At 37.6% G+C, this 26,029-nt stretch overlaps 1 protein-coding gene across 14 annotated transcripts in view; it reads right to left on the bottom strand.

Moving 5' to 3' along the window:
* Positions 1 to 26,029, bottom strand: part of BCAS3 (BCAS3 microtubule associated cell migration factor) — a 370,223-nt gene that overhangs the window by 250,606 nt on the left and 93,588 nt on the right. For all 14 annotated transcript variants that reach the window (XM_055719601.1, XM_055719623.1, XM_055719580.1 and 11 more), the window contains exon 14: positions 9,814 to 9,947. In XM_055719601.1, the coding sequence (XP_055575576.1) occupies positions 9,814 to 9,947 (134 nt within the window). The remainder of the gene's footprint in view (positions 1 to 9,813; positions 9,948 to 26,029) is intronic.

Consider the following 26,029-nt stretch of genomic DNA (forward strand, 5'->3'; position numbering starts at 1 on the left):
ATACCCAAATGATCTGCTAATGATACAGCTAAACAATCTCCCCAAAATCTGAGAGGTTTTGCACTTTCAGTGATTCTGGTATTACTGACATAAAGACACATAAAGACATAAAGCACTTAGAGCTCCTAGTTTGCCTACAAAGTGTTTCACCTTAATAGATTGCTCAAAAAGGATTAGAGACCCCACAGGGATTAACAAGAGCCAAAAAAAGAAACCCCAAAGCCATGGAGTCAGAGAAAAACTATGGCACCAAGAGTATTTAAATGCTTGCTGTTTAAGGAGGCAATTTCTACTGGTCAGAAACCAAACGTAAGGAGGCAATTTCTACTGGTCAGAAACCGTATACTGGTAAGAACCGTATACAAATTGCTATTCTCAGTTACAATAAAGATCACCAATATAAGAAAGTCATTAAGGCTGTTGGAATATAATTCCAATCCCATCAAAAGCCCTGTTTTCCAATAACGTCAAGAAAGGCCATGTTTGCCATTGGTCGTGACCCCTCTGAACGCATCACTGTTTGCAAAAATATTTGGTACTCGTTTTAGATCCAGCTTTAAATTCCCTTCCTGATCTCTAACGGCACCTCTCTGTCCAGCCTCCAGAAAACAGCTTTTCTCTTCCTTTCTCTTCCCTCTTCTGCTCACTCACTCCACCCCTCCAGCGCAAGCCGCCTTCTGTCTTGCTCCGCAGTGCCACACTCCCGCCCGCAGGGCATTCTGCCCTCAGCCCACAGCCATCTGCAAGGGACCTCGCCAGCCTCCCTGCGAACTGACACCTCTGAGCTGCACTTACAGGAGCGACACGGGCCGCCTGTGCCTCTTCAATCTCTTCACTCCTGCACTTCAACTGATTTCACAGCTAAACGCTTTAAACCAGTGCTTCCACTCACATCGACCACGTACCCTCTCTTATGTTATTTGGTACAGCATTTTTAGAGGACGTTTCTGTGAGATGATACAGAAAAACTGCATCTCACAGTACTGCATAACATAAATGTGTATGTTTCTATACGAATACTCAGTTTTCAGTACTCATCCTTAGGATCACGTTGTTCTAAAAACGCACACAGCAGCCCTGGCATATGACAACACAAAGCAAGAAATGGGGAAACAATCACTGCAGGATGTTTTTTCTCAATGTAAACATTAAAAAGTATTCCTGATCTTCAGGAAGAAAGTTTGGAACAACGTAATCCAAAACATTCCCTTTAAAATAACGATCACAAACACTTGCTGCAGTTAAGAGCGTGGGCATCAAAGTCGTGACTACTTAAAATACGGCTGAAACCACAGAGGCAGAGAACAAAAAGGGTTTTAACACTCAGTAGTAACAAGGAAAAAAGTGTTGACAGATGAGTGTGAAATGAGTTAAGATTTATAGGAATACAGCTATGAAACCCTACTGAGCAGTGACAAAAAGTATTTTGGAAGCTACCATTACACATGCAGTACTTCCACCTATCTGCTACCAGTCTCACAAATGGCCTCATTTGTCTTTCACAGATGAACGATGAGTAGCAGTACCACAGACAGTTCAAGAAGGTAATTCAGAGAATATTTCCAATTTCATACAATGGCATGAATTAAATACGTTCATCAAAAGAGCCAAATCCATCTGTGCAATGCAAAGATGTCCGTAACTTTCCAGTACACCTGGGAGAAAGCTGTGGACCAGCCTGTAAAAGAGAATGCTCATTACAGCAGTCTCAGGAATTACTTCAAAAAATCAGCTGTGAGTGTCCATGGGAAAAAAAAAAAAAAGTAAATTATCACATCAGACTTGCTGTTCTCCTCCACGCTGTTATTGTATATTACAGAGTTCTTGACTGCTTATAATATAAACAAACTGCACAGTGGCCCATTAGTGGTTTTCAAGTTTATGCTAAGCGTTGCAATTTATTGCTGTCCTTTAGGTTAATGTACTATTATTTCATGTATTTATAATATATTTCTGGATTTGTTGTTAATTATGATGTAATGTTTAGATACTAAAGATCAATCAAAATCCCATACTGTTTACAAATATATGTTAATCAAGTACAAAGTACTCTAGATCTCTCACGACGCAAAGTTTAATCTATAGCTCAAGGTCAACATGAGATTTAATACTCATGTCTGTATTTCCAAATTTTATCTATCCTCTTCTGTCTGGGCCAGGAAAGGGAACTATAGACCTGAGATTTTGTTTTAACTTGGGAGCACCTGTGGGAACATCAGTGCCTAGCTTTACTACCCTTTCTTCCTCCTAGTTTGTGAGCAGTTTGGTCCCTTAAGCTTCAACCTAAATTTCTTGCATATCCAAAAGTCTTGGTGAAATCCCTGGATGCTTCAAGGTCCTCATTAGAAACACCACAGCCTTTTCTGGCCCAAAGGAATGCACTTAAGACAACCACAGAATGTTGTAAGGATAACAGCACGCATCCTCCAATTTGCCCATGTCTAAACCAGGTATTGTAGCCTCCTGTGGTACAAGAGGTCTGCAGAAATTTTGTCCATATTTTATAGACTATTAGCTTGCTCCACAAATCCTAATCAGTACCTGTCAAACCCAAATGGGCTTCTGGCTGCCCAGACATGCTGCACCTCTTATATTACTGTCTACTACTGACTGTCCTCTGTATTAATATAACAACTTTGTTGCCATAAATAAATAAATAAATAAATAAATAAAATAAATAAATGAATGAATGAATAAATAAATGAATAAATAAATGAATGAATAAAAAAAAAATCAGTACCCTCACAAAATTATCAACATGATTTTCAGAATCACGGACAATATTATTATTATTTTCCTATCAGAGACAAATAAAGAATGTTTCATATATTCTGGTAGGCTTTAGCATGACTTGGAAAGGAATCATCCAGTATTTCAATGGAAAGGAACAGTCTGAGAAAGGTTTTCTTAACAGGTACTAGGAAAGAAATCTTCCAATATACTTGCATTATACGGCCAGTTCTCCACCATGTAGCTTCCTTCAGCGCTGTCATTTCTCTCACCGTTATTTGTTTCTCACAGCCCTTTCCATCAAAGAATTCCCTTCTCCATAAGTTAACTTTCCAGTCTTAACACTGCCTTCTCCTGTTGTCCTTCAATCACTCTTTTCCCATGCTTCTTTTTAACTTCCACTACACTGTTTCCCTGTGTTTTGCACACTGTGATGCAAGTCCTCCAGAAAACGGAATGAAAATTTAGCTGCCATGTCCAGAGTCTGACATGAGTGAGACAGTACGGTCATTTAATATATGGAGTCCTACAAGGATACGTGTGTCCACAGCTCTACTGAAGATCAGCTTTCAAAGATCGCACAGATCAAAAAATTATTTCTGATATTCTGAAAATCTGGAGGAAATAATCTGAACCAAAGGCTTCAAATCTGACATACATTCACTTGTTTTATCTTGTGGAAATCTATATAAGTATTTTGCTATCATTCTTTTCTTATTCCCACAGCTTCTCTAAATTGAAACACTGTATTAATTAGAACATCTTATTCACAAAACAAGTAACAAAATTCAAGTCATAACTGAAAGGAAAGAAAACAAAACAGAAGGGCAGCACATAGGAAAATTATTTTAAAAGCAGTTGATGAAAAAGGAAGAGTCAGAGGAATGGCTGATTACACAAGCAATCACATGGGACAGGCAGTGACCTTGTTTACCACTGCTCTCAAGAATGACTGACAGCCCATACCCAGCCTCTATATTTCTGAAAGTTAATATTGTACTAACTTGCTACACAATGTATACTATCAATTATTTTCTTAGAAAGGAGAAGGAGCTTTACTGGGCTCAGTATCTCCCCAGGCAAATCCACTCCTGATGCATGGGCATAATGCAATAGTGAGGAAACAAAGCCCACAACACTGAACCACATATTTTCAACACTGAACCACGTATTTTCATAGTAATTACAGGAACTAAATATTAAAACACATTTTGATCTTTCCTAGTGCTGTATTTTTTTTTATTCCCTAGTGCCCTTGTTCAGTTGTGGGTAGTTACACCAGGTACAAGATGTATATCCTTGTGCATTTCACTGCATCAAATTAAAACTTCAACAGTGAAGTGCAACAACAATAAAGCATGACTAGTGTCACTGCAATAGGAACTTAACCCAGTTTCATGCATGCTATGTAACGTCACAGAGAAAACACAGTATTATTTGAAGGACATGACTTAAGTATTTCATTATGCTGTGTAGGGAGATGGCAGAAATAAAAAAACAGTATCATTAAAAAATGAGAAAAAGCAGCAGTACTGAGGAGGTAAGGGTCAAAATAAATTAGAAAACTGGTCTGTATTTGAAAATTGTTTTTGGTTGAGAAAATCAAGGAAATTATGTAGCGACAAACACAAATGAAAAAATAATAAAATCATGGGCTACCACAATATGATTTATCAGACCTGCACAGACCCAACTCTGTCTCCATGAGTCGCTTCATATTAAAACAATGGCAGAATCTGGGCATAGTGAGACATTCACGCAGGGTCCTTCAGCCAGAGTAGCTGCTCTCTATTAATAACTGAAATTGCAAACGCCACTTTGCTTAGAGCTCCGTCTCCTCAAGATAGTTAAGCTGCTCCTAACTGTAGCAGTTTCTTACTGTCTGCTTTCATCAAAGACTGATCAGCTTCGTTAAATCAATCTTTGTTATTTCAGGACTGTCCCCAGATCCTTTCCTGGCAATAAGGAAGTCTCTCTTCCAGAGACTATTTCAAATAATTGCTACTATGTCAGTCTGTCAAAAGATAGGAAGAGACTTCTATTACCCATGGAGGTTTACATCAAATGTTTGTAAACTATTCCAGTGTTTCACTACCTGGACACGGTATGTGACACAACCTTGAACAGTCTCTATGAAACCACATCACAAAAACATTCATGCATTCCCCAGAAAAGCGTAAAATCGCACATGTTCTGTGGCAACCCACGCTGGAATGTTTTTATCATGCTCTCTGTTTACCTATGCTGACTGAAGTCAGTTATAACACCAGTTCGAGAGTCAGAATAACAGAAGTCTGACAGCGTAGAAGATTACAGAGGACCCTGGCCACCAGCCCACTGATGCTATCATTATGTTTATTTGTTCTAGGTTGAGATAATACTGTTTTCAGGGATTTTTTTTTTTCTGTTTACAATTTCAGATCAAAGAGAAAGGATCATCAGGTGACAGTCTAACTTTCATCTGCAAGTAAATGAGCTTCCTCAGTTCAGAACATGCTATACCTTCATTAAAAGCCTTCCAAAATGCTCTTGGGTAAAAATACGAGTGCAGTAAGTGTTGACTCGCAATGTAAGAGCTGTAGGACAAGAAAACGTATCCTTAAGCAAAACGTGTACCACATAGACATGCACATTTTTCCCCTTTACAGCTGAATTGTGCAAGCCTGGATTCTCTGTGAGCTTCAGCTCTCTCTCTGGCATGGTTAAATACAATCAGTGCTTGCAATGAACCTTCATGATGTAACACAGTGCATCAAACATACTATTTTTTATTTTCTTAAGTAATAAAAAAAATTCTAAAGCATAAGTGGCACTTAAAGACTAAAGGATATGAATCCAATGTAACTGAAACAGTGACTTCTGTTCTTGCAGGAAAGTAACTTTGAACATTGTGACCTTGGGACTCACATCACTCGAACCAATGAAGTATCTGAGCACTTCCCATTCTTTCATGGCTGTTGTTCTTGCAATTTCCTTACGAGGCACAGGCCCACTTTCCATCTTGCCTCATCATTTCAGTCACACAAAAAAGTAAGTGGCTTTGTTAGGAACTCAGTGATCTTCACAGTCCCGACTCAAAGTTTTATTCAGCACATAAGACTTCTTCCTATATTTGCTGCTCAAAGTCAGCAAACACAACACAGTTTTGCGATAACAACGCTTTTAAAACTTGGTAACACTCTGTTTCACTGTTCGAAGCATGCAGAAAGAGAAAAGGAAAACCATGTTATGAAAACTAGCTGTGAACATCAGGGAGAACACTACTACTTACCTTTAATTGTGTATTAAGGGGAATGAAAGCTCAGAAACCCAAGCTCAGTACCTAAATCTCTCTCAGCATCATGGAGCCATCAGCAAGTGAACCAGCATGGCAGTCAAGCCCTAAAGAGAAGATCACTAACAAAAAAATCTGGAAGATGGCTAGCAGGTGCCTTTGGACACCACTCCAGGGATGCTGGCAGTCCGTTGTCCAGAAAGCACGTATGTTCACCTACTGAATACCAGTACAACCTGCTGCAGGCAGCATCTCAGCACAGGCAAAGCTTATCTTGTGGAGGAACTTGTAACAGCCTCATCCTTCTCTCCTCCATCAAGCAGAAAATTTCAAATAGTATAAGCATAGCTATCGGGATAGACTGTCAATGTAAACACAACATTCTGTATTAAAATCTATTTTCAATTTTCTTTTATAAAATTCAAAATAGAAGGTCTCTATTTTATCCCATTCATTAATGGTACGATTTCAGTGACACTGTCAGGTTGGAGAGGCCAACTCATTTGCAGATGCTTTGCATAAATTCTCTTTGGCTAAGGACAAGATCCTGATGTCCATGAAAGGAGCAAAACCCCCACAGATCTCTTTCCAACTAGTCTCTGTATTTCAGAAATGGTCAGGAAAAGGTAGGAATGGCCTTTCAGACTGAAATTTCTCAACCCCAAACCAAGCCAGAATTTGTCTGGAAGGTTGAAAATTAATGAATAATACAGCATATATTCTTTCGTTTTATTAAGTCACAGTAACTGTATAGCTAATACATCTGACCCAGTAGAAAGACAGGTGAGTGACTTAGAGACACTGCTTGATTGCAGTAAATCAATCAGAAAATGCCTTTATTAAATCACAACACCAGCTTTGTTTTTTTTTTTTTTTTTTTGTAATATACATTAAGCATATAACTTAACCCACTTAAGATGCTTCTGTGTATTAATGACAGAGAGGACTTCCTATCATCTTCTCTTAGGAGACAGATAAGAAATACCAAGCAACCAGTCTGCTCTCCAACCACTAAAGACAAAGTACAACGGAGACTGGGCATTCTGCAGCCCTGCCAAATGGGATACCCTCCAGGGCTGATATTCTAAACTGGCTGAAATTACAATTCAAACATTACTCTTAACACCAGATATACCCATCAATATTTGGAACACCAATATATATATGGTTCCAAATTTCTGCTCCCCAAGGGGAATTGGCATGCCACGTATTACACAAAGCATACACTGCAGATCCTACACTTCTTGGAGAAATTTGTCTTACAGTGTACACCATGTACAGTCAATTTGTGCAGAATCAATGATCCCATACAGGGCACTTCTGTGTGTCCAGCAGCTTACACACAGCCACTCCTACAAGTACGTGAAACTTTTGTACACATCACCAATGAACCAGTTCATTGTCCATTAACTAAATGGTCTTATAATATCAGCAATAAGTACTTGCAAGAAACACGCTCATGGATCACAAAGCAAGAAAAGAAAAATCATGCATCAGGCTGTGAAAGAACAATATTTTGGGAAATATGTGGCGAAGCTCTATTGGTCAGAGTCTCAAGCACAAAAGCAGATGATCTCAGTATGGACATTAAAATACCACATATAACAAGGGCATAATGATGATATTTAAACAATTTATAATGCGTACTAGCTAAACAAATTTTGACACTGATAATCATTCATGTCCATCAACACAAATTAGAACTTTTTATAGCTCCAGTACAGAAGGTGACCTTTAAGACCATTGGCCTTGATTCACAGTTAGCTTTAAACTAGGAAGTGGGGGCAGAAAAAAAGTCTGGTTACAAATGTAGAAATACTATTCTAACCAAGAAAGGAGGTACAGTGTCTTCCAGTGTGTATCTCAGAATATATGCATTGAGAATTTTAAATTGAAGTGTCTCCAAAATTCTTGTCTAATGCTACTCATACACGAAATCTACAGAACAAAAGAATAGCACCACATACTACTCTTCTCACTAAACATCTACAAGCACTGTTATTGTAAAAAGAAGTAAAATAAAAAAGGAAAACCATCCATCATATTATGTAAATATTTTACACGATAGATGTGTATTGAGAATCATGGGTACCAATGCGATATTGTTGCTGGATAATTATCAAGGGAGTTGTGAAATCCACCAATGTGCCTCAGACTGGTTAGAATTTTCTCAATTTTATACCATTCCAAAAGCTATACTGTTCACATCCCAAATGAAAACTATGTGGCAAAGTCAGAAAAAACTTTACTATGTTGATTCTGAGAATTTTAATGTAACGCTTTCACAGAGATGTTAATACTATATCCCAAAAAAGGCGTATCAATAAAGGTTTATTCTCTAAAACATGTTATGTTTGGTTTCCAATGTATGCCCTAAAAACAAAATTATCAGCTGTAAAACACAGAAGAACATCTTTGTTCCTAGTGACTGGAGTCCTATGCTTTGGGTTTCAATATTGATTATAGGATGTTTCCCATTTTTTGTATGAAAGTAGAACAAAAATAACTCTAAAACATTACACACATTATAGTGCATGCTCAAAAAGATGACAGAGTATATGTATACACCCAGATCTCAATGCCCTTTATATTATTTATAAAAATTACTTGTAAGCACTATATATAATTATCCCACATGGGCAGTTTTTCCTAATTTCCTCTCACTTTCCAGATGGGTTATTCCTTCCTATAGTAAACCACCGCCTGTAACAGTAATTACACTTTTCCCGAATGGTAGCAGCAAAGCTTCAGAGTATTTAAACTACCAGTAATTTAACTTTGCACAGACCAAAACATTATCAACCACTACTACACTAAATCAAGCTTTCAGGTTCTACTTGTTACAAAGGTAAGGCAAAAAACTTAATGGTAACTGCACAACTCACAGGAAGAAAAATGGTTTGAAGGAACTATAATCATGGTACCATAATAATCAAAGCTTCCAGTGTCAGGGTCATAATCACAGTGCCTGAGGCTTCTCTCTGTCACACTAGTTTACATCTGCCAGACTGTCACAAGTCTGTGCTTTCAGTGTGTAATTGCATCAGCAAGTGCAATACTCATTTCTTACCCTGTGGTGACATTTTTATTTATGTATTTAAAACAGGTTCTTCAACAGTTACTCAATGCTAGAAAGGTGAGGCTCTCCTGATGCCTAAAAGCATCACAGTGAAGGATTCAAGCATAACACATGTAACTGCCTCTACCAGAGTGATGCTAGCAAAAGTCATCTCTCACTTTTTTCCACTTTATCAGTAATTCAGTTTGGTGAACATTTTTACAAATCGAGTTTAAGGCTTTTTCACCCTATGCTAATAGCCTAACTTAGTCTTCCCTCTTTAAGAGTGAGATTTTTAAAATGGGGAGTTCAATATGTATCACTACAGTCTCCAACAGGTTCCCCCACTATGCTAAAGTGTAAATAAAAGTTAATCAAAGCCTTTTGATTAACTCTTCAACTCTTTAATTGTCTGTCTATGGCTTTTACCATCAAAGGCAAGCAAACCTTGACAGTTGCTTCATGGGCACCAGACAAATGTTTAACATGTTACATGAGAAAAGGTTAAGTACAAACACAGCTAATAACCTGGGCTCTTTGGAGGTAGTGTCATATCCGAATAAATCTGACAGCACCTCATTGTAAAGGGCAAGAATTTATTATTGTCCAGGTTAAATGCTGTGCTCTTATCCTTTCTGTGGCTATAACATAAGAAAGGCTCTTTGTGTGCTGAAACAAATATTAAAGTGCCAACATACACAAAATGTATAAGGTGCCTGGGGATTATTCTTCAGCAAATAGTTTAACTTACTTTGGCTTCAGTCTCTCCCCTGTGAAGGGTATACAAATGATGGACGGCACTTTGTGATGATGACCAAGGATGTGTCAGTATTTGAAAAACATGGAAATCATGGCCTAATGTATCAGTAGTGACCAGCAACATCCCTGGGTAAAAAAAAGAAAAAGAAAAAAGAAACACAAAAGCACAAGAGATTAATCACTTTGAAAGAAGAGGCTTAAGAATATCTATCTAAAAAAGCTAGCCTGGCTTACATTTTGTTTCTGGAAACAAAAGAAAACAGTTGCAGAAAATTTCTGAATTGCAAGGGATTCACTTCACAAAAATGAATCAGAACTTCACCCGAAACCATATTAACAGTATTACTACTCAAGTATTACAATACAAATCTACAAAAGCCAACTGAAAAATCTGGGTAACTAACTAAAGTTGAGAACTTGTGTGACCAATATGAAGCATTGAAGTGATGAATGTTAGAGCGAAACCCCAAAACGCTCTTCACTGGGAAAGAGCCAGTATAAAAAAGATAGATGTTTCCACAATAATAATTTTTGGAAGACAAGACATTATCAAAACCCAGCCAAAAAGACCATATCAAAAGCAGTCCTGAAGAAGCATCTTTCTTATAAATGTATATGAAAGAAACTGATTTATTGCTTGAAAGGCAGCAAATAAGAGTTGAGAGCTTTCAAGTGAAATATTAAATTAGGTACTAACTTCATTGAAAATAGGTCACTGATGGATGTACTGAAATGATTAAATTAGAAGATCAGCAAAATCACAGTAACTTCTATATACTTTTTTCTCCCACTATCTGTCAGTCCATAACCCAGTTTTTAAACATTTACAAACTTGAAGTCAATTTACCATAAAAGTTTAAGTTTTTATACCATAAAAATAATTATTTTATACATATAAGAAAGGTATAGCATCACGGCAGGATTCAGGACTACAGTAAACAAACTTCAGATCTACTTTTCTGTATACAAATGTTCATGTTACCTTGCTTATTAATGACATTTAAGAAGTTATCATGCAAAGTAATCCTCCAACATTTAATTAACATGAAGTACAAAGTGACTTTAGCAGTTGAACAGCTACATTGAAGTGCATTCTAAATAATTTTCAAGGTACCCATCTATTAAAGAAAAGCAGGAATTTGCACAAGGCTCTGTTGTGTTGATTCTCCACATAAAGCACAACTGAAATATTTCATCCCTCAGGAAAAGAACTTAGGTCTTCACGTTTTATACGATGCCTAATGAAAGGATAAATGATAATCTTATTTCTGTCATGAAAGAGTATTCGCTTTCTCAGTTTGTTTACGCATGGCTCCACAATTAATCCTTTCCTCTTCTGCTCACTGCTGCTAAACAAATATATACAGTAGAAGTCTGAAAGCTCTCACAAGTTTCCATTAAAGCGCTAGCATATGCCATGTACAAAAATTTAGAATTAAACTGAAAAAACCCACACACAACTCTTGCGTACTGAGAAGCAGAGAGACACTCTCTTTGTAAAGGTTAAGTTTAATTAACTTTTCTACTGAACCACCGTTACAACATCACTAGATCGGCATCCCGAGTGTTTTCCCTCCTTGGCAACCCTGGAATCCCCCTTCCCTTAAGCCCAAACAGACACATTTCAGCAGCCAAAGCCTTGACCTTCTGGGCCCAACGCCACTCCTCAGTGCTGCCTCCTCCTTCTCCGAGGCCAAAGCGGGATGGTGAACACACGCCTGGGCTCACGGGAGGCACAGCCCAGCCCTGGAGCCTCCACACAGGATAACAGAGCATCATCGCAGGCTTCCCGTGAGCACCAACAGGCGTATGCCTCTCTTGCTCTTCGGAAATAAGGATCTTGTGAAGGTAAACAAATGCTTTCAAGACCATGAGGGCCACCAGCAGTCAAGGTACAAGACCGGTGAGAAATCCAAATTGCATCCAGAGACAAAACTGCCTACGAGTTTCCTTCTCAGCTTGCCCACCGACGCTGGTAGAGCTTGGACAGAGTGTGAGCCCACCCACATTGTGCACAGCCATTTCCTCAAAATCACCCAAATGCTAAATCTTCAATCTGACCTCAGCAAGATTCCCTCCAGTAGACACACTTTTACTGTTAGAGGCTGTGACTCTGATGCCGAGTGTTAGAAATGAAAGAGAGTTTGTTATGGAGCTAAGAAATCTGTGAGTGCATTTGGGTATTATGTTTGGGCGGTAAGGCATGTGAGTTGAGGTTGGTCTGGATGTTAATGTTGGCTTAACTGGCAATTTCCCTGATTTGTAGTGACTGTGTTGATAGGAAATACAGCTAAAGTTGCTCAAGTGCAAGTCAGCCAAGTCTTTAGTGTGGGATTATGCACACAATTTGCATTAATTCTGTTCTGAAACATCGCCTCCCTTCTAGTGAAGTGTGCGGCTCTCAATAATATATAGCATTTCCAGTGGAGAAAGCTGGAAGCAAACAGGGGTTTGTGTGCTAGAATGAGGCTGCCACTATTACTGGAGAAAGCATATTGCAAAAGAGCTAATTCAACACAGTAAGGATTTATTTTCTGTAGTCCCGTGTTTGCCTCTCCTCACGCATTAGATAACTTTATACAGAAGTTGAGTCGACTTTTGGTCCCTTTGAGCTCTCTCTTACTCCAGATAGAAAGGAGCTCTGCAGAAGGAAAAGCTGGAAGAGATGAATACATAAGGTTTCTCTCAACACTGAGCAGACAGCTTCAGCAAACGTAGATTTTTTTTTCTTCCCCCAAAGTGCTAGAAGTCTTTTATAAATACATACGCACAGTTGAATGCACCCAGAGATCTGAGCACAGCATTCTTCATGTGTATCCCATCACATGGCACAGCGCAATGAAGATCGTAAAAAAACCCAACTTTAAACGAGCCAAAAATCTGTCTGGAAGCTGGAGACAGAGAGCTGCGTAATCATCATGAGCCAGTGCAAACACAGGAATTACCAGGCTGCGTTGTCCATCAAATCTATCGGCTGTTTAGCTAACCAGGATCTTGTTTCCAGTATTGGCTAGAAATGCAGGTGTCTGCGGATGGTGCAATAAACCCCGCAGTACGCAGACGTGATATAATTTCACCCTTCTCCTCACAAATTTTTTTTTCCCAAATTTGTAATCTCTACTTAACCCGAGCAGAGCATTGCTAGAGAGCTCACTTTGGGACCATACACTACAACATGTGTCACACAAATCCATAAAGCACACCGTGTTACCCGTTTGTTCTTTTGATGGCATACACCATATCTGAACAAATGAAGCCATGAAATGTGCTTGCCTATCTGCAGGTCTGATCAGTTCCATATGATGTACATAGTTCTTGATTCCCTATTAACATGCGTTGCCTTCAACTTTCTTAGGTTTCGTGTTTTTTGGGCTTCTTTTTTTTTATTTTCCTGTTTTCACTTACTCGCAGAAGGAGTACAGAGGTGAAAGATAATACATTTGTGGGTGGAAAGGAATTGGCTTAAAAATAGAAAGATGGGTCGTATCTGATTTGGCAATTTTGCATGCCTAATCTAAAATCCTGCTGTCTGTCACTGTTTGGAAGCAATGCATTTTTTTAGATGAAAGCCGAGGGAAAACAGGCCCTTCGCTCACATTAGCAACTATTTTTCATTAAGTCAAAGGAGGACCTTTCATACTCACATTCGCAGTTGAATTACAAATAAATAATTGCAGAACTTGTATCAACACAGAGGTCCCAAGCACAATACCACAGATGTGAAAGAACGTGTATTTATAAAACAGCATTTTGAAATATCTTACTTAGTACTGTTATTCAAACAATAAATCACTGGTGTTTTAGAACATTTGACTTGGGGCTTGGTGTGGTATTTTCCAGCTCTTATTGCTTCACACTGCAGAGCCACAGTTTTCAATTATTACAGCTCAGCTACTCCGTGTCTCTCTCCATCTCTCCCTGCAACAAAAGGCTGCTGCAACACTCCAGCAGAAATACCTAATCCCAGTAGAGAAACATGAACTGGAATCTTGGTCGTTACCTCACTTTCACTTTCAAGTGCAGGAAACTTCAACTCAGCTTTCTAAAAGACCCTTGTGACAGTTTTTCCAAAAAAGTTGTTTAGACGGAAATACGGGTTAAAGCTGTCATAAGTTCAGCCCAAAATGTTTTCTCTTATGATGTACTTTATGTATGAATAATCATAGATGAAAAGTGAATAATTCTCAAGGATTTCCTGCTTATTTTTCAAACTGGCATTAATCCCTGTTTAACAGATAACATCTGAAATCAATTGAAAGTCTTGCATACACAGAACCCAGTGGACATTTATATGTAAGGTGGGTATTACTTAGTATGTATCTCACTGCAAAAATCCTGATTTTGCTTATCCATAATATGTGGGGTGCAGCTAGGTGAAATTAATGACTATTTTACTGTGTGGTTTTTCAAATCCACCGAGATGATTAAAATACAGTTTAAGAGGAACAAATATCCTAGGTGGAAAAAAAAACAATAATTACTGATGCTTTGTTTTGCCTGACAGATACATTTGCCCTAATTTACAGCTTCCTACTTTCCATGCATTCTCTTTGGGAAACAATAAGCTTCTTTCAGGAGCGTAACATTAAAAAATACAGAGAATACACGCATAAAAGGAAAAACTAGTACAGATGTTGACTGTGGGTTAAGAGCTATTTATGCAGTATCAGAAGACTAAACCAGACTCTGGCCTGGCCATAAACTAAGCCCACGCCCTAAATGAGGTGCCAAGCCACAAAAAGCATTTGCGTCAACTGGGAATACAAGGAAAAGAAGGACTTCTAATTATAGGGCCTGGAAGCGGAAGCCCAGAGTGATTAGGAGTTTAGGCGCTGCTGTATGTTTATCTGGGAGCTTCCTCTCGCTCGCTCTCAGCCCGGGTTTGATAGATGAGGGTTGGCCTAAAGGGTGGGATTGAAGTTGCTGATGGTACACAGAGTTCTCCACAATCCAAAGGAGACGGAGACTGAATACTTGGGCTTCTGTGGCCTTGTAGGAACATAACTCTTTTCAACTAGGCGTCAGCTGGTTAGCCCAAACGGCAAAATTAGAGAGCAGCACATCTCGGTTGGGTACTTGCTATAAAATCTAGGAAACCTGAGTAGCCCAAGCATCTCCACCACATCCTATTTATAACACCTATCTAATTGCATGTTGTTTATTATATGCATACAAATGAAGTACACACAATTTCACCTTGGGTTTCAGCTTCATGAGGAACTTCACTTTAAATAAAGCCGTCTTTCAGAGCAACACAAGGTTTTTTCCACTTTCCAAAACATTGTCATTCTGTAATTACACACCCAACAACTCGACACGTTCAAGCTGCATCAGCTTTGTTTTAAAAACACCGGAGGGCACAAACGTTAGCAAAGCAGGCATGCATCTGCATGGAGGAAACATACCGATACACTTTAATTTAGGAATGCAACTTGCGTCTCCATGCACACATAGCCATGTAGAGACCAGCACCGCCACTGCACAGATACACTATTTACATGAACAGCAACAAAAAATATCAACAATTTCTCTGATTGTATTTTTAAAAAATGAGCATAGATACCATGCAACACTCGTATTATGCTTTGTAGATTTCCGAATTACAGGATCAGAGAGCTCAGCAGAACCGCGCCGACTTGCAGTGGCTCCTGATTCAGTCCATACACATTTCCTTGGCATTCCTACCTTCTGCATGCTAATTATACGGATTTCTATTCCTCTGCAGCTCTCTCACAAAACCAGTCTCATACGTATCTTGTTAAGATGTGACAAAGTTTATATGGTCCATGGTTTTATGAAACATATGACCTGACCTATGAACAGTAGCTTTATTTATACTCGCTTAACCCCTCTCTGAGGCTGATGCTAGTCAAAATACAGCCAAACATGAATGCTACTAAGCCCGTGTACACTTCCAAGTGTAACACACACACTACAGTTGCAAAATTTGGTCTCAAAAAAATGTAACTAAATAAGGAAAATCTATTGAAGTAAAAAAATTCACCACAAAAGAAACATGAATAAAGATATCAAAAATATTTAAAAATAAATATTAAAGAAACCTAGCAAGTCAAAAGAAGGAAAACAAAAAAAAAAACAACCAAAAAAATTGTGAATAAATATTATGTGAATAAATATGACTGTGCTTTGGAGAACTCTATACACTGTTACATGCTTAGGACAATTATGTATTTAATCTGAATATTTGGAGCTTGGGGTGGATGTATGGAAACTGTCAGACATTCCCCATGTCCAACAGATGGCTCAGCTGTATGCTTTATATATTAAAAATCTATTCACTAGTTTCAAACTCTGTCTGACTACAGCTGATGGCCCAATAAATATGAAAACTTTATCAGGATGGGTTTCTCCCTCCCAAAACTAAAGGACACACACTGAGGACAGCTGGGTAAATGAGGGCAAAAGATCAAAGGGCACAGATTCCCTTTTTCTTTTAACACTCCTTGTAATTCCAAGAGGAATCCATAGACACCATGTTAGCCTTTTTGGGGTTTGTTAGTTGCAGAGACTGCAGTAAACATTTTCACCGCTGAAACCTATTATCATGTTTTCCTCTTTTCATTGGAATAACAATAAAGCAAAGTTACAGAGAGGGTAAAATGCTGACCTCCCTGAAGTCTACAGAACTTTTGCCACTAAAGAGAGGAAATAGTTCTACCCTTTTTATCCATTTTTGCATCTTTAATCTGAAAGGAAGCTAACAACTCATTAACAATGCCTGCTGTGCTAAATGACTGCTTTGATAATTTTAATATATTTTAGATTTAATTATAAATCTGTCATGCATCCAAACAGAGTATATTCAGAAACAGGGATACCCAAATAAACAACGTTTACAGGTGTGCCCACGTGTTGAGCTTTATATTAAAATTCACTTTATTTACCTGAAAAATTTTAAGAAAATGTAAAATTGCTGTAAAAAGGTGACTAAAATTTCTACAAAAAGATGATCCTAAAAAGAAAGCTAAGAAACCATCCTTCAATAAACCATGAAACTTTCTGCAGTAGCGTAGAGGGCAACCATGGATAATGTTAGATTAGGACAACTGTACATTTTTAATGCTTAAAGAAACGAAAACCCTAATATTTCCTTTCTTTTAGACGCAAGGAATAGGAGACTACAAAAATCACTGAAATCGTTATAAACATTACAGAAGCAGGACATACTGAAAAAAAATAGGAGGCCTAAGACCATCCTCCTCAAGGCCTCATATCAAAGCAAGACTTTTTGGTAGTAATGAAAAGAGCTTATAAATGGTACATAGATGGAAATAAATAATTTATGTGACTTCTGTCTGCAGCAAAAGGTAGGTGATGAAGCACAATGACTTAATCACACTTTGCCAGCAGTCCAGTATCTTATTTGCATGAAGACATCAATTTGATGATGACAGAGAAACATTTCCTATCTTCTCTCCCTCCTCAAAGAGGAAATGGGCTCTATTCAAAACTGCTAGCAACTTCTGCCACTAACTACTACTTAATCCTGATTTGGGGAAAATTTCTTTAGAGATAATAGGTTACACTCTTAGATCAGAAAAAACCTACATATCTAGAAGTTTTCTAAGAAGTAGCAATGGATTTAAGCTATTGATAACATATATTTCTGAAATTTAAAAATAGGAGAGTTAATGCACTGCAAATCACCACGCTGGCCCTCTCTTTTAAATAAATTTCTTCCACCCAAATGACATGATGCACTGATTACAGGATTTCATATGCATCTCTTCTCAGATTCAAAATCATGTTCTGTGTGCTTCCAGAGTTAAACTCATGGAAAACAGAGAGTGATTTTATTTAAACCTGTTTTTAAACAATACTTGTCTAAATCATAGCTATCTGAAGTGTAGTAGTTATTTAAAAAAGAATTTAAATGATTAAGATATACTGAAAATTTAGGAAATTCTTAAAAGTCTTCACCGTTCAGGTAGAAAATGCTCTAGACTTGGGCAAGTATTTCTATAAAATGAAAATCAGTTTCCTACAGGGAAGCATTTAAGAAGAAAAAAAAGAACATACACAAATTGAATTAAAAACTAGAGAAGAAAACAGCACTGAAATTATTTCATGAAAAGGGCATTCTCATTGATGTCAACCTGGCTAATCACTATGAGACCATTTGTTTGTTGTCATTCAACACACAGTTTGTGTTGAAACAGACTAGATGTTCTCTTTGTACACTCCACTTATTTACACTTTTGCTGCTAAAAAATTTCACTACTGACACTCTTCCTTCACAAACAAACCATAAAGCAGTGCTAGCAAGCTATAGGTCATAAATTATTTCTCACCTTCTGGCCCAGCATATGTGATATAGACACACAATCTTTGTAATTGCAATTCATTGAATATGATGCCATTACATTAATTTTAATACATTTGTCTTCAAAGGCAGTAATTAAAGTTGAAAAGCAACTGTTAATATAAACAGAGAAAAACCAAATGTCTTTAAATAATTACAGCTCATTTTACTCTAGATGACATATCCAGGAAGGAGATGTTCCAGAACGAGATTAATCTTGCAAACTTGAGGAGAAAGCTGCAGTCATTGTAAGAGTCCAAGCACAGGCGAGGTGCTGGTTGCAGCCATATCAGTACTGCAATAAATCAGCTTATACAGCACTTGCCACTGCAAAAGATGTCATCAAACCTTAACTAATCTACATGTTTAATAAAAGTCTGATTGTACACCTTGGGTAGGAAAAATAGAAAGGAAAAAAAAAATATTCTGTTAATCTGTGAGGAACTATAAATGCTTCCCAACAATCAAATAAGGTATTTTTCTGCCCACTTGCTCTGATCAATGGGAAAACCTTCTGCAGAGACATTCCAATTTAAACCTCTTTAACTATTAACTCAAGGCCACCATCACATTTCAATATAGAACATTTAAATAATCAGAGGAATTTCAGGTCCGTTAAAGGTGCAGTCAGGCATCCAAAGGGGTACACAGTTTAATCTGTTTTAGTGCTGGTCCAACATTAATTTTCTTGTTATTAATGGATGGAAAAGCTCTTCTGGAGCCAAGGAAGCGTAATTATTTAAAATTTTAGATGTGTTGCACTTCACAGCTCTCAGCTGCTAAGCTGGCAGAAGTAACACTCCTGGAAAGCAGATCATTTATTTACCATATTGAAAAGAAAAAACCCCCAGGTATTTATAAAACAGCACCATTGTTTAGCTATTTACTAATTACTTTATTTGAAAAATGTCTCTCTTTGACATTAAATTTACCATAATTAAACAACAACAAAATCAAAGTACAAAAGTGAACTGAATTTGACATGTCATTTACTGGTTCCAGCAATGGATTAACCATCAGGGATCCTAAGTAATATTCTTCTCTAGCACTGAGTTACTGCATGACCTTAGGTGAGTGACAGCTTCTCAATCCTTCAGTTTTCCTAAAATTAACTCTCAACCCCTAATGCTAAAAGTTTGAAGTACTTACAGTTCATTTTCAACATACCCTTTCTTTTTAACCTGTCCTCTCCTAATAACCCAGGTTGAAGTCACACCCACAGCTTTGATTTCTGCTCTTTCTTTTCTATAATGCTTGCAGACTTCTCTTCTATCCCCTCTCCCTTGCACTGCTGGAATTATGCCACCATTCATTCAGCCAACTACCACAGCTTGAAAAGTCTCCCCCTTCTTGTTCACTGAGAACTCCTTTCTTCCTCCCTAAACCTATTTCTTTGGAATCTTTCTTACCACCTTGCCTTTAACTCCGCAAGGACCAAGTCTTACATCCTGTATCTTTCCCGCCTTATGTAGAAGCTATCTTGGTCCAAAACCACATCCCATTCTCAACTTGCAAGGTAGCTGTATGAATTCACACCCCTCTATGCAATGTATGTAAATTATATATATGACAGGTATTAGAATGGACCTCCTCCATCCACCAATTTAAGAGTTGGTGCTACTGCCAAAGTGAAGGTGTACTTAGCTACAACTGACGTTTTACTTAATTATCATACTTTGTTTTTAAGGGCTTGTACTGAAAAATATTGCACCTATTGCTCCCTCTAAAACAGCAAGACGCCAGGACAGAACACTGTAGCTGGCAAACTCTTCTAAGCCTACATTTAAGACGTGCAGAGGAAAGATTTTATTGAAAAACACTGCCCCAAGAGAAGACCACCACTAAGCTTTTGTAACAAAATGTCCTTTTCAGAGGTTGTAAGTCTAGTTACTTGCCTAACAAATTGGCAATTGAAGCACAGCCTCTAAAAAAATTCAAATACAGGATAATTCTCATCTTTCCTGGCTACCCACAGCCACCTAACTAGATTTTTTTGTACATATAGTTCTTGGCAGTGAAGTCATCCCTCCCCAGCTTAACTGAGAAACAAGGTACAAACCTCACAATAAGAGTAAGGAATAAGATTTAAACAAACTTCAAATAGATGTGCAAACTTCTACTCTTAACCCGATTCCCAAAACAAATACAATAGTTACACTTGCAGGTATGCTCCCAGTAACAAGGAGTAAAAGCAAAGAAAGGATGGCTCTGCTGCTCGTCAGCAGTGTCTAATGCTGTAGTCCAAGACCAAACAGGCTAGTCCCAGCTCAGAGCAAAAGTGAAAATGGGAAACTGGGAGGTCCTGTAATAAGTTACTGGCTTGTACTATTACAGTTACTATGCAACTATGACTTTTTCAAGGAATTCATGTCAAAGGCTGTGCCAAATACACCACAGAAGAGAGAAAGGAGAAGGCACATGCCTCTGAACAGCAGCCTGCTAGAACCACACCGTCCATAGCGCCTGGACTACCTCCTTGGGAAACCTTGGCAGGACAGGCATTAGAGACCGCGTATGGAGAACAGAAGGCTGTGGCCAGTTCAGATTCTGCACAGCCAATTATCACAGATAATTGATTAATCACAGAAAAAGAGAAATTAAGACCTAAAGCCTATTTCCCGTGCTGCTTGCCTCGGTACTTCAACCTAACCTCCAAAATTATTTGCTACATTGTTTGCATAACTTGAGGCTTCTACAGAAAGTGGAACTACAGAGGAACAGCAGCACTCAGTTCCACCGAAGATGGACAGAACAGTAACAGATGGCTCAGCAACCTCCAAAATCAAACTTGGTATTTGAACCCCAGATTTAGTGGAGGTATCTAAAATTTAGGGGTAATATATAATAATATATACGTGTTTTCATGTTCCCCTTATTCGCACAAATGCATCCTTAAGACCTTGTGACCAAAAAGCATTACAGTAATCAGTACAAAGCTTGCAAAGTACCTTTCTGTGTAAAAGTTAAAAACACCAGATAAGTATGTTAGTCCTGTGAAGGTCTGATTTATATAGTTTATCTTCAGCAATGGATAGCCTGGTTCTGTTTCTCAGGGTAAGCCAGAAATTGTCCTTTCCTTGTATAAGACTATCCCAATTCAACTGCAGAGAAGACATACATAAAATCAGAGGAAATACAGCCGTGTGATTAGTCGCCACAGTGGATAGCTGGCACCCTGCTAAATGTTCATAAGGAATGGTGCCAGCTTTAAAAACAAAAATTAACTGTCTCAAATTTCTATAAGGGCTGAGAAGTAAGTATCTCAGCAACCTGGCAGAAACTCAGCGTACCGCCTGGAAAAATCCTACCAGAGTTCAACTGGAGGCGGGGGGGGATTTTACTTCAGACACAGAGGTTATTCACCCTAACACCCACTTACAGCACTGCTGCACAAATCCAGCAGCCAGAAAGCACGGAGATTTCTCAGTTTTATAAAGCACATTCTCTTCTTGCCTCACCGCCACTGACTCCACCACAATCCTGACTAAGACAACTTACACCACTGAAATGTATGCATTAACTGTGACAGGCAACAAATGGCATTTCTACCTAATTTTCATAGGAAATTCTCCTGTGGCAGCATATGCCAAGGTGTAGAACAGTGTAAAATACAGGCAGGCTGTAGCTTCCCTTCTGTCTTATGAAGCTAGCATTATTAAAAAAAAAAATTATATATATATATATTTAAAAAAAAGAAGCTAGTGTTGCCTGGGAGAGAAGGCAGCAGATATGCAGCACACACAGCACACGCTGCCTGCGTGCATTCCTGCAGTACCCTTCATTTGTGGGACTGCTGTTAAAGCTGTGATCCCACAACGTGTATGTCAGGGAGAGCAAGTGATATAAAACATACCTTCCTTTGCAAGCTAGAGAGGATCTGGCCCACCCTCCCCTCTACAGGGAGAGGAGAAAGAAACTTATTGACCCATGCACTAGATAAATGAACAGACTATCCATTAACTAGCAAACTGCACAGAATGAAATTATGTTAGAGACAATAAAATGAATAAGACTTTAAAGTGTTCATTAAAACTGTCACCAGCCATCTAAAATTTAACCTATAAACCACAGCTATCATCCATATATCATACAAAAAGCTTGCCAAGACACATGATTAACGTGTGCAGTGATCAGTAATTTTAATGTAGGGTAAATTTTTGTTTTAATTGTAATACCTATTATTGATTATAAAAAATTCTCCTAGAGATGAAAGGAAAGGAAAACATCAAGTTTGGTCACACATTTGTTAGGTAAAAACTTTCATGTTGACAAACATCTAAGTTTGAGCGACAAAAATCTCCTTAACTAGAAAGCACTTCCTTAGTCAATCAGAAGTTTTACAATCACAAAATACATTATTTCTGTTTAAAAATTTGACTGTATCATTATCTTCACTGTTTTTATTGGAATCAAAATCTCAAACATGGTAAGTAAAAATTGTGATTTGTTAGTTACACCTTGATACACAATTCAACTTCCTTTTCTCTTTCAGTATCTCTAGAACGAGGCTTTCCTTGGGTAAAACACATATTTATTTGTTGTCTCAAATCTAGTCCAATCAATAACTCAACCTAAAAAAGAATATTCATCCTTGTGCTTCATATTTCTATAAATCCTAGAAAATCCTCGTTTTATGACCCTAAACCATACCAAATAAACAGAATGCATGTCAGTTACAACACTGACTCCAAATAATGCAAAGTAAGTTCCTTTTTCAGCTAGTATTTTCAAAATTTCTGTCCCACAGGAGCTACATTTTGTAGGAAAAAGATACTACTGTAGGCAATACCTTTTACCCTAAAAAAAAAAAAAAAAGTACAGGCAGAATTAAAAGAAAGGGTCATTAGTTACATCCAGGTCTGTTGATGAAATTCTGTATCTTCTGCTGTTGTGTAATCTGTATTAAACCCTTGATCTATGTAACTCTTGAAATCAAATAATTTATATTTTACCTTCTTCAAAATGGTAGTGAGAAATGTTTATATATTAAAAATATATACATTCCACATTTAAATAAAAAGTTAAAATTAAAAAAAAATTGATACTTTTAGCTTCACTGTTCAGAAAACTTAATTAAGCTTGGTGTGTCTGTAACATTGTCTCTTTTCCTAGAGGGTGGAGGGGAAACTTAAAGTTTATCATGAAATTTGGCTAACAGAAATAGTAAATATAAGGTAAAAACCTATCTGTCTGGAACTGATTTCTGAAACACTGATCTTATTTCCTTCCCTATGGATTCTATTTTTATGGTATTATCTATGGCAGTACTGAACTCACACAAGTGTGGACAACAACGTATTTAGCAACTAATATTCAGCTTTAGCACAAATAAAACATCTATAATTTGCTTTTACATGTGGTGAAGTAAAGACAATTTACTGAAATAAAACTACAGCCCCAAAGACTCTAAAATTACTCTTAAAAGCACGTATAACAATTTCTATAGTATGAATAGATGTGTATAATTTACACACAAGTTGGTTTTAATTATCACAGTTCATAAAGGCCTTTATACCTTAGATCTGTCAAAATGAAGAGTGGAATCCTGTTAGTTTTTAACATGGTAAAAATCTATAAAAGCATCCTCCCTTCTGGCCTCCTAAAACTAAAATCCTTTAAGCATGTCCAGTTTCCTAAAAGAACTAAAAAGCAAATTCCAGGATGCTTATCAGTTGTGTGATTTACAGACATTATACTTTGAAAAGTCTCACCAATCGTGACTCCGTTTCAAGTCTGGAGGGACTACCTCACACCACCCAGATCGAGTCTTGTCCAACTCGCAGGACTAAGCCATAGCGCTCCCTGCCAACATCATAAATGCTGCCATTAAAATATTTGTTTTAATTCTGACCTCAGAGTCACAGCTAATAAACAAGAAAGGCAACTAGAAATTGAAAAACAAACTCAATGCAGCTGTTGGACTGGACGTTTCACAACTGTGTTTAACTGCATCCTTTAATTTCACTTCTATGAATAGAAGCCATACACCACAGCTTGCATGCCAGCTAGTCAACCAAGCCGTATTTTCTTTTGAGTTCATTTTGCAGTGTTATTCCGTCATGTAAATTTTACTGTATTTTTAACTTTTCCTTTGAGATGCGGTCTGCAAACAATGGATAACTATTTGCCGGTGGTTTCTCATTAGAACACATACCAGCAGCGGATAGCATTTGTATAATTTTTCCATAATCTTCCTGACACACAAGAGGAACCGAATATTTTTGTGTATGTATAATACATGTTTGTATGTGTGTCAGTCCAGAGCTCATTTAAATATATCCAGTGAGCAGAAGATTAATGTTTTAGAAACTATGCCTCGAGAAACTATTTAGAAATGCATTACAAAATCACATGGAAGAACTAGATATAGAGGAGTGAAACACAAAGCTTATGCTGTTCTACGGACCTCCCAAAACTTATTCATACATCTTAAAAAAAATACATTATTTTTTAATATGTCTTTATAACAATCAATGAAAATACCTTTCCAGAATGCACAGGATTATAAATACTAACTAGATAGGGAAACAGGAACCTGAACATACTTGAAAAAAATCCATTCAGAAAAGGGAAACAGGCCACATCCTTTTAGAACTGTAGATATAAATAAAGAATCAGATGATTAAAAGTTAGGGTAGTGAGAAAGCCAGAATTTCCAATTTATTTTGGAATATATTCCTTGAGTGTAGAGGAAAAAATAGGTAATTGTATTTTGCAAAAAAATACAGCACATTGGTGTGTTTTTCAAATATGTAACATCCTCCTCTTCTCAGTTTCCAGGTCTGGTATATAAAAAGATAAGAAATAGCACCCCACAGCCCTCCGAAACTAAACACTTTGTTTCTTTTGGGGTGGGTGGGAGGGGTGGCATATTTCCATTAAAAAATAAAAATTCCTTTTAAACATGTGGAAATCCAACTTCCAAATATTATATATACCCTTAGGGCTCTATATTGAAACGTCTTACAAAAAAAAAAATATGCAGCAGACCTAATGCCTCCCAAATCACACTGAAGCCTCAGTTCTCAGTGCCGTCTCAATTCAGGATATTCGCATCCACAACTCTGCTCCAGTCCCAGGACCTTACATGAAAGTAAAACAGTGGATACCTTGGACCAATATTAAAAGGAATAGCAATAAACCAAAACATTTGAATGAAGCCGTACACAGAAATTTCCATAACAGATCATGCCAGAGGTCTGTGTAGCCCAGTGTATTTATTGCTTTTAACAACAGTGACTAGCAATCATCTCTGTGCCTACAATGGAAGAGGGAACAAAGTGAATTAGTTTTAATGGACTACGGCTGACATCAGAATTGGTGAGGTTTTTTCCTCCTTTCTAAATCACAGCGTCTAATACAACATAATGAAAAACGAGGATGTTTGTATGGTTCCTTCAGTCTCCAGTCTAGACACTCTCTAGTTTAAACTAATCCAGTTTACCATCGAGCAACCAATTCTAATTGGTAACATTTCATCCCTTCCCTTCCTCTCCCCATTTCAGACCTGGCATACACTTAGAATTCCTGGCAGACTATCATCAACATGTTTAAAGCTTGGAGGCTTTTCTGTAAACATCTTAATTTAAGTAACCCCCTATGGTGTATTCCTTCCTTTCGGGAAGTACCAAAATTTAGTCCAGGGCACCTTCATTCAGAGTTGGCAGAATAAGCTCTTGTCTATTACAGTACATAGCAGATAGGATTCTTCTGTGATACCGTGACAACTGTAACATTCTGCAAACGGTTTGTACCTGGATTTTCTATTATGTAAGTTAATTTCTAAATATATAAAAATAAATACTATATACATATAAAAGTTTAAAATCTCCTAATGACAAAGTCTTGCATAATGTTGCACTGACAAAAAACCAACTTAATAACC

This window comes from Falco cherrug, chromosome 1, assembly GCF_023634085.1.
Source record: "Falco cherrug isolate bFalChe1 chromosome 1, bFalChe1.pri, whole genome shotgun sequence".
In the NCBI taxonomy this organism is placed as follows: Eukaryota; Metazoa; Chordata; class Aves; order Falconiformes; family Falconidae; genus Falco; species Falco cherrug.